General features: G+C 41.9%; 1 protein-coding gene across 1 annotated transcript; it reads right to left on the reverse strand.

The window, feature by feature from the left end:
• Nucleotides 1-3,748: 3,748 nt before the first annotated feature.
• Nucleotides 3,749-9,066, reverse strand: npas4l (neuronal PAS domain protein 4 like). Its single transcript, XM_079512374.1, has 8 exons — nt 8,577-9,066; nt 7,621-7,766; nt 7,383-7,482; nt 7,033-7,264; nt 6,833-6,942; nt 6,273-6,408; nt 4,866-6,163; nt 3,749-4,705 (listed from the first exon to the last, which is right to left on the reverse strand). Exons 1-7 carry the CDS (start codon nt 8,752-8,754, stop codon nt 4,885-4,887), a joined length of 2,181 nt encoding a protein of 726 aa, XP_079368500.1. The 5' UTR covers nt 8,755-9,066; the 3' UTR covers nt 3,749-4,705; nt 4,866-4,884.
• Between the last annotated feature and the right edge of the window lie 1,358 nt (nt 9,067-10,424).

The following is a 10,424-nucleotide window of genomic DNA, read 5'->3' on the forward strand; positions in this document are numbered from 1 at the left end:
CCTAAACCTAACCTTAACCCATGTCTAACCAATGACTCGTCTAAACTAAGTATGCACCCCTTGGGGGGGACTGGCGGCCCGGGGGCCACATGCGGCCCCCACCATCACTTAATGTGGCCCTCAGAATACTGATATATGATTGATTTCAGCTGTTTCAGCTAAACATGCAAACATGACCCGCTTAAATTACTTCAGACTATGTAGCTAACAAAACTATAACTGCATTGAAATTAAATACAAAGGTTACTTTTCAGGATTTCAATTCAAATATAGCAAAAGAATAGCTGATCTACAAGCTTAAAACGTGTCGCTCTGTGGCGCGATTGGGCTTGTAGATTGGCTATTTTTGATACGACAGAAATATGCAATGTGGCCCTCTGGAGTGAGTGTGGAAATATAGTGGTCCTCTACATCTTCAAAGTTGCCCACCCCTGATCTAGTCTCGAGCCACTTTCTGTTCTTTAACCAGGCTACAGTCAGTCAACTCCATTGGCCAAATGATCCATTCCACACTTTGTCCAATAGTGGCAGATCACAATGTGAGCTTGTAGATCGTCAATTTTCCCCGCCATAAGTCGGGCCATCAATTTAATTTAATGCTGGACGCACGTCTGTCTAAACAGGAAATTGATCTCCACCTTTTGTGCGTGTTGATAAGCTTTCATTGGCCTGAATAGCCACAATGTGAAAATCAATGGAGCCCTGAAAAGCCCAATAGACGTGTAGCACCAGGGCCGTTTATCCTGCTGCAATCTTTAAACAGACCCAGAGAGACAGAACGCGCTCCACCACAGCCAATGAAGAGCGCTACTCAGCACAGACATCTGAAATATACAACTGATCCTAGAACAAAGTGGAGTTTTATTAGTGTAAAGTCTGGGCTACACAAATCAGACTTTTAAAGGACCACTTCAACCATTTTCAACCTATCTTTCATCTATACTCAGTCTGTGACAGTTCAGACTGCTTACCAGTGACATCATCGGTAGGCAGGAGGCTCTAGCCCCTCCTATATTCAGCTTTTGGTGTGTGTGACAGTGCACAAACTTTGTCCTATCCAAACATTAAAATGCCATTGGACAATTTTGAGTATTTGTGTAAACACAAACATTGCGTAACACAAACATTGATGACGAAGGTGAAGGTGAGGACGCAAATTGTGATTGGCCGGAATGAGATGATGTATGATGATGACATACAGTACGATGATAAGAGCACCTGCCCCCTCACTTCACACGGTGTGATTCTTAATATGCAAGAAAGAACAATGACTAACAAAAAGGTAACCTTCCAGGAAAAGAATCAAGGCTACGGTTTCTCCATTAGCTCGGAATCTCTACTGATGATGTCATTGCGGTAAGCAGGTTTGTGGCCTGTCCACATAGCCCACCAGAGCAGCCCAATGAGCAGTAGACTAAGTAGGCTACCAATAGAGCGTCGCAGTCCCGACTCCCGCCCCCTTTCATGACGACGCCAGGGCACAGGAAATAATTCCCAATGCATTTTTCCCATAGACATTTCAAAAAGTATTTATTTAAAGACCTTTTAAGCGTTTACAAAGCCAACTCGAGTCGTGAAAAAACATGACAATAAACACAATATTTTGGACCAAACAAATAATTACAAAGAAGAAAAACAAGAAAAGAAGTGTTGTAACCTGCCGTTTTATTCTTCTTTCTAATTATTTGTTCGGCCCGAAAAATTGTGTTTGTCATGATTTCTCACAACTCGAGTTGGCTTTGTACGAGGCTTAAAAGGTCTTTAAATAAATTATTTTTGAAATGTCTATGAGGAAAATGAACAGGGAATAATTTCCTGGGCCCTGGTAGGGGGCAGGACTGCGATGCTCTATATAACCAGTAAGACGCCCTGAGGGCGAGAAGCACACAACCTTGCCCACGTGCACGCATCCATCCGCTTGAGTGACGCCAGAGTGCTGGGCGAGCGCTGGCGCTTTAGCATGCGGGGTCAGATCAACAATATGGAATTAATTCTGTACTGGCCATATATGGAGTGTGTCTTGAGTGTACAGGGTTTGATGAGGTCAGATCAACATATGGAATGTCAGAACAGGACAACTTCATATATGGAGATCTAAGGGTTTCATATATAGATAAGGTTGAAAATGGGTGAAGTGCTCTTTCAATTTGGCATCGAGGGTGTAAATGTGATGTTTGTATTATTGATTTTAGGAATATCCATATACTATGCCTACATTGATCATCTTGAAATAAACAAAAGATGCCCTGCACTGCCTGCAGCAATACTATAGCCATACAGCAAAAATAGTGAAGGTTAAAAACTATTTAATATTATGTAGAGCCAAAATAAGGCTTTGTGTCTGGAGTGGTTTATCGTTTAGAATCTTCAGACAGGCGATTCGCCTCAGCAAGAATTTTGACATGAGAGGAAAAACTCCATCTTCTATCTATTCTAGAGAAGACCATGTTTACCAGTTGTTGTGTACTTACTGTCTGTGCCTTTGCCCAAGAAATCTTAATATGGCCAAATATAAAGTAGCTAAGGGAAAGCAAAAGAAAATAATGCTTGACGCATCAAACAACGTTCTTCTGAGCTTATTAATTGAACTATAAAGCACCAGACCAAACTGAAATACTGTGTCATGGCCAGACGTGGGCGCCAAATAGCCGACCCACCATGATGATGTGCGACGTTCGCACCTGGGTTCGCACTCAAGCGTGTCATGCATTATAAAAACAAACTAATAGTCTACGTCACGTGAGAAGTGAACTAATAATATGCTATTATGTAGCAACAACACTGGCATTGCAACACAGCTTTTGAACTAGCCCTGAAACATGACCGTCATAATCATGAAAGTGTGAACCATATGGCTGCTTTTGAAAAACATTAAGCATGTCATTCATCAAAGAAATGAGCCCTACCTGCCTCGGCACTTGTCTTGCATCCATCTGTCCCGTTGGGAAAGAAGTCTTCTTTGTCGAGAAACTTCTGGAGTCAATGCATTCATAGTTTGCTGTCTGTAGGTATCTTAATTGTTGATTAATATCGCCAGTTGTGTTTAGTTTGACATTGTTTTTGGAGGGTCTTTTCGCCAGTATAGCTATGGTGGCAGCATTGAAAAGTAAACAGACTTATTGGCGGAAATTGTCAATATCCAGACTGGATGACGTCAGACGTACCCCTCGATCACAGGATGACGTGCCATTATGGACGTGCCCCTCGTATGATTATTGTATTGATTATAAACTGATAAAATAAATACACAAATTACTTACTTTTATATTTATCATTTCGAATTAAAAGTAAAAAAATAAAAAAATAAAATAACTGCCTTCACCCCCACAAAATCACTGCATGCCACGGGCAAACAACAGTGAGCTGCAATGTATGTATAATATGGCTACATTGACATTAAAATCTAGCCTATAAACTATAATTATTTCAATCAATCATTGCTTTTAATCAGTCTAACAAAAGAAAGAGTAGGCTATAATCTAAAATGCATGCATCTATGAGTCATAGATGCACGCATGACTATGAATGAACCCACACTGCACTTCAATTAAAGTCTACAAATAGCCTCCTTTCCTTAAGGGGGGGGGGGGGGTAGGCTATGTACAAAGCATAATAGAGCGTGTTCCATATTATTTAGACAACACAAGACATAGACATTTGGTTAATTTTATTTTTAAACTGATGTCAGAAATACTTAAGAATCTGAACAGTGAACAATAAGACCAATTAAAAAAAAAGAAATATCCACAATGAATATAGCAGTAACCCAAAACATTAGAAAATTGTTCACATTGTAGTAAAGTCACTACGGTATTTAACATTTGACACTATTTAGCAAGAGAGATGAAAAGTACAGTAATTATGTTCAGCAATTAAAAGATACAGCAATTAAATACAGCTAATTAAGAAGCTTTAGACTTAGTTGGAATGAATATCAAGGTACCCTTGAGGTAGATTTTGAACTAACAATCAATATCATTTCATTGGTGGAGCCGCTACGTACCATTTTTCTTGTTCAACCTAAATAATGCATTACTATAGGCACACTAAGAAAGGCGACATCAAGTACAAGTAAGCAATAGAGAAAATATTTCATATTCACAAACTTTTCAAATGGGTAAACAGTGATACAGGTCTTCCATAACCAGTCTTTTAAGGCATGAACACAAAAACAAACACAAATGGGTTTTTGGTTGTACATCAATCAACATCATCCAGTTCTATCCAGGGTCAATTCTAATCTAGAACCTGTTGTACTTCCATTTTAAAAATACATAGCTTTTAATAAAGTGCTCAGCAGAAGATTGTGGTTGCTCAATACTGAAATGAAAAGAGTAAATTCTTCTTCGATTAAAAAGTGCCCTGAAACTACTGAAACTACTTTCAGAGTACCGTTTTATAGAATTGACTAGACACTATAGAGACACCAACAACATGTGAAAACAAGGAAAGACAGAAATAACAAATATTGCCAATGTCAGTGTTTGGTGTTCTACAGTTGTTTTAAAATCTAGTTTATATTCAATTGTACAAAAAAAGTCATTTGGAGACAATGTTTCCAAGTTTTCAGCAAATATGTCCTTTTTGAGTCTCTGCTCAAACTCTTCTTTGATTCCTGTGGGTTGCCTTGACAATATGCCATACATGCAGTAGCACGGTAGTGTAAGTCACAGACTTATTTCAGCACAAATTTCTTCCAGTCCATCTGAAAGAGAAAGCAGAAGAATGTTAGTCAGTAATGACTATGTATCTAGTCTTATAGACATCTGTAGAAATTGTGGGATTTAGCAGAAAGTAGAAAGTGTGGTAATATAAAAAAGTCTACATTGATTCAGTAGCTGCATTGTACTGTATATTATTTTTACCTTGCTGGAGGCTACGACGTCAATAGTGGTTGAGTTGATACAACCCAGTGTTTTGGTCATGGCTTCCCAGCTGCAAAATGAAGGGAGCCACGGCAATATTGGCTGGGATAAACTCCTCTCCATTAATTCGGTTCACTGAGGTGGAGGAAAGCCGCCCAGAGGGTTCCTCGCCTAGTACATGCTGGTCTAGGTTCTGTCTGGACACCACCGAGTCCTGCAGATAGCTGCTGGAGACAACCCCAGGACAGGGGATGTCACTTTTCCCTGTGACCACAGGGATCCACTCCTTCAGGATTCTGTCAAGCACGCCATCATCCAGGACCACCTCAGGCTTAAGGTAGGGGCCTGCGGAGAGAGCAGGGCACTCTGGCCAGTCATAAGTGGTGGGCCTGTTTTCTGTGGCTGGCTGTGACGTGTGATGAACCGGGCTCAGGGCACGGTACAGGTCAAAGCTACTGGCCAAGGAGGAGATCTGTTGGGCCAGAATACTGATCTCCACCTGCTCCAAGTCGTCAAATTGGAAAGACCCCTGTGACGTGGGGGAGGGGTTTGGAGTGAGAAGGCCAGAAGGTAGCAGGAACTGATGGGGATGAGGCTGGAAAAAGCTGCCCTCTTGTGGCTGAACAAGGTGGCTGAACTCCTCTGGATGCAGGGCACAGTCAACTGGGCTGTCACAGGTGTCTGCCCCAGTCAGAGAGTCTGGAACTACTCGAGCATTGGCTGTGCAGGCTTGGAAATTAAAGGTGGGAGATGGGCAGGAACTGGGAGAGTGGTCACTGGTCACGTACACAGCTTCGTGGCTGAAAGATTGTTCTGCAGCTGCTTGAAGGGACTCGGAGCGTGACAGATGAGGGGGGCATCCAGGCTCAGGTTGGGGGTAGTAGGACAGAGAGTCCTCTGGGGATGATGGCACCTGGTCTGTGTAGCTAAAGCCATCCGTCAGAAAGTTGGAGTCAGACTCCTCGCTGTGCAGAGGAGAGCTGGAGGATGCTGGACTGTAGGGAGGGGTGAAGAGAGCAGGATTGTGACCCATGGTTCCAGGAGAAGCATCATCTTCAGAGGAGGTATATGACACATGTCGCTGATAGTACATGTCGCTGTCCAACAGCCTCTTAATCTTGGCACCGGGTTCCTCGTCATGGCTGCTAGAGGTCCTCCGCCTTTTTGAACCCTTGGTGAGCTCAGAGCCCTCTGCTTCGGCCACGTGTTGAACCGGAGAGGGACTGCTATATGCCAGAGATGCTGGTGTGAAAGCATTGCTGTCGATTTTCCGCGTGAGGAATCTGGCTTCCGTTTCACTGCAAAATGGTTAAAAGAGTTGTAAGTAACTGTATTCATATAGTGTTATATGACAATTATATGATCAGTCATATTATCAGCTGGAATGGTGGATATGGTTTGTCATACCTGATGGTGAAGTTGGTGCAACTGATTTTTTGGCAGTCAGACACCTTGGTGGCCTGGATGTAGACCCAGATCCATGAGAGATCCTTGTGTTGGAGTCTCAACACCATCTCTACCTGTGACCCTTCAACTGCCTGTACTGAGATAAACAACACAACATTCATGGTTACTATCATGCACATGGCAAATGTATCACATCCCAAACTGCTCTGAATGAATTACATAATACAGTGGAAAGTACAATTGTCATTCTTTTATGGCGTAGGAAATTAGGAATACAGTATAGAATAATGACATTGTTCAAATTGAGAATAAGTTATTTCTAAAAAAAAAAAAAACAATATTATTATTATTACTATTATTATTATTATTGTTATTAATCGTTAATTGTTAATTCATTAGTGTGTTGTAAATAAAATAATAAATGTTAAAAAACATTAAAATATTTACATTCTCCAAAACATTTTCTTAATCTAATCAATTGACCTTCGATTAACTGAAATAATGTTTTTAAAGACATAATGTTACATCAGACCTATACAAGATCTGTATACAGTACTTACTCAAACTTTTATGAGAGCTTGCACTGAAGGAGAGGTCCTCGGGGTGCAGAAGGCTGTACCATGACCGGCCAGACATTTCTTCAACCGAATAACCCAACAGACAGAAGACACTGGGAAAGAATAAAGAGGTGTTAACATCTTAAATAGAAACAGGGGTTTCTCAGGAAAAAAGCATTCAGAAGAATGTCCTGGCTCTATACCTGTCTGATATCTGTGTGAAGGTCATATCTGGATTGTGAACGCTGTCGAAGCTGTGAGAGGAGTCGGTAGTCTGCAGACGGTTGACCGTAGGCGTACAGAGGGCAACAAACAGCGATTCTTCTGCTGAGGAGGCTGAAGGATGGAAACGCCCTCGGATGAGCATGGAGCAGCAACTGCCGTGTTGGAGCCTGAAGGCCTTGGAAGTGTGCATACAGCATACAAAGCTCCTCTCTGGAAGCAAAATCATTCAGGATTAGTTTAGGTAATGTTAGCCGTTTTGGCCTGTAAATTAAGGATGTCATTAACTGAAATTACTGGAACATGCAAACTACTAGTTAGTATATATTACCTGTCGACGCATTGGTGCCAAACTCAAAGCTTGATTGAATAGAATCTATGTCAGACTGCTCCACCATGTCATATATAGAGTCGTACTGCAGTACATCCACCTGGAAGGAAGAGGATTCCATATTAGCCACCAAAGAACAATGGAAATGAGAAGCAATAAAAGCACCAAAATATGATCCCAAATGAGTGTTAAAAAGGAAGCCAATGACATGTTTAATTGTAATGTAAATCCTTCTCACCATAGATAGACCCAGATAATCAGCCACATTTTCCGACACATAGACCAGCTTCCCTTGGGCGGTGGTGACCAGGATGAAGCCGTGTAGGGCTTGCAGAAAGGCCTGGTATGGTAGAGAGTGGTCAGATGGCTGGCCGGCTGGAAATCCTAGGGGAGGGAAAGGATGCCTGGATTTAGCTTACTGTACGTCACCCACACATCTCAACAGGACGCCACATCTCCTGGCTTTGGTGCATTCCCTAATGTGACATAATACCATCTGGTTCAAACAAGAGTGGTACAGAGTGGTACTGACTAAAGCTCATAAGCGCAATATGTCTCCTCCTGGCCAAGCGGGTTTTCTGTCTTAGCTGTACAAATTTGGTCTCTTATGCGAGTTTGAATCCTGGGATGGGACATATATATGAGAATCTCCACATTTAAAAACGTATGATTTTTTTGTTTGTTTTTTTTTTTTTTAATGAATGCCCTACTTCATCATACAAGTCAACAAAGTTGTGAAAATAGCAGATCTACAAACTCACAATGCATCAAAATGTGACATGTTGTGAGCTTGTAGATTGGCTATTTTCACTGTTTTTGAAAGTATTTAAGTAAGTATTTAAGTAAGTATTCAATTATTTCAAAAGCCAGGCATGTAACGACAATCAAAATAGGAATGGTTTTGGACATACACATTTTACAGAAACTACAGTATAGGTCCTTTGGGGTTCTGTAACTACTTACTTCACGGCAGTAAACAAAATCTGACGAAAATCTGAGTTTGTAGATCTATCGTATTTTTGCCAAATGTTCAGCTATTTTCTCCTAATTATGAAATGCCCACTATAGGGATGGTTCAAGAGGTTAAACAAACTTTTGTCTGAAACTTTTTTTTTTATCCCTGTATAATTACATTCAAAACACATACAAAAACAACAACAACAATGTGTGTGGGAAAAGGTGTTGAAGACTTACCCTGGAAGAGAACAGTCTTCCTGATGTAGGTGCAAATGGTAGCCATAGAGTGCAGGTAGGAGAGGCGTTCTTGTTCCTCCTGGTTGATGGGTAGGAGAGCACGCATGCTCCTGATCTCGTTGTTGATGTGGTCCCGCCGAGCCTTGGACGCCCCTTTGGTGGACCTGTGTGAGACCATGGTTCAGTCAGTGAGGTCAGGGCTGATGCGTTGAGCCAGGAAACTATAATGAAGACCGGCCGGGGGGGCAGCCAGGGAAGTCCAAAGTTCCAAACTTCTCTCTCTACTGTGTCTCACAAACTCTGACTGACATTATCTGCCACATAACAAGCCTGCTTTGGCTTTGTTTGAATGGCATTCAAATGTAATTATAATAATATAATTTCGCCCTAATACTAAACCTAATACATCTGTTTCACAGCACTTTTTTTAAGTGATCTCTCTCTTCCACAGAAGCTGCGCTGCGCTGGACTTTGAATATCAAAGGTTGGGTTCCTATGGTAACTGTCTGCAGCTTGAGATGAGGGCTCTCAGGGCGTGCGTGTGTTTGTGATCAGTGACAGTGTCTGTCTGTCTGGGCTAGCCAGAGAACCTGTGGCTTTTATAGCCGCAAGTGCTTCAGCGTGGGCGTTCAACAACACACGGGGAGGCTGGGCTACAAGCCGGTCCTCCGCTCCGCTGCCATACAAAGAAAGAGCGTGTCCTCGGAGCCTCTCAGCTGCCTCACAGCAAACGTCAGAGAGAAGCACAGACACAAATTCGTGCCACAAAAGGGAAGATTGAGATGAACAATCACTTATCAGGGGCGAATTTATTTAAATACCTTCTCATGCGAACGACGTCGCGTTATTATGTTGAAAACGGCCGTAGGCCATCGCCACCAACCTACGATTTGGGCTTGTTTTTAGCCATGCACTTTTGCACTTTGAAGAGACAGACTTTGAAGATGTTTTTTTTTGCAGCCACTTTCTGTAGCTAATTTATCCTAGGTTAGTGGGTAACACATGATATGGCTCCATTAACCTGCAGCCCAAGCCCAAGGCCAAAACAGTAACATGGAAAAGTGTAGCCAAAACTTTGACGGGGCGTCGCTCCGGTTTAGCGTCTACTCTGAGCTGAGGAGAGTTGCTTTGATTTGGCCACTAGAGGACGTGCACCAAAGGCTTAATGAGGCTTCAAATATTTCACTGACCTGGATCTTTTGCAGCAGACTCCTCCGAGGTTCTTATCATCCCCAGTCACATAATGTGAAGAGCAGGGCGCGCTTACATTATTACATCTGCAGGCGTCGCACCGTTCAACATTCATCTTGGGGGTGATTTTATTGGTCACCTGATAAACTATATATAAAAAAATAAAATAAAAGATCCGGTGATTAAAAGCAGTGATATGCAAATTGGTCATTAATAATGGATGGATAAACAACATACAAACAAGAATGTCAGATACTGTGTCCTACCTTTGCAGGGATGCTTAATTATTGTGTGTCAAACCTCGATCAGTGTCTCCTCCTTTTAAATAATCTGATACCTTGTTTAAACTCAGTGGGGGGAAGGGAAGGGGGGCTATATTTTACTTGTGACGCACTGGCAAATGATGGAGGGTGATAATTAATTACGTGAGCACTAAAAATAACTCATCAAAACCCCGACTGGTGGTGCGCACAATAATTATAAAGGCATTAACAAGATAGATAGGTCAACCAAATATCCATAGATAAACCACCATGCATAGGCAGCCTAGACTCGAGTTGGCTAGACTATGGTTATTTCACAACAATGTGCTAATCCTGGCTGGCAAACACTGCAACTGCAACAACAATTTCATTAGCCGTGGTCATTTAAACGACA

The sequence above is a fragment of the Electrona antarctica genome (genome assembly GCF_951216825.1).
Source record: "Electrona antarctica genome assembly, chromosome: 10".
Lineage (NCBI taxonomy): Eukaryota > Metazoa > Chordata > Actinopteri > Myctophiformes > Myctophidae > Electrona > Electrona antarctica.

Excerpts from the sequence above, each read along its gene's own strand:
- npas4l (XM_079512374.1), bottom strand. The coding sequence starts at position 8,754 with ATGGTCTCACACAGGTCCACCAAAGGGGCGTCCAAGGCTCGGCGGGAC. Across the intron at positions 7,483-7,620 it reads ATTATCTGGGTCTATCTATG|GTGGATGTACTGCAGTACGA; the intron begins GTGAGAAGGATT and ends TCTTCCTTCCAG. Across the intron at positions 6,164-6,272 it reads TGCACCAACTTCACCATCAG|TGAAACGGAAGCCAGATTCC; the intron begins GTATGACAAACC and ends ACCATTTTGCAG.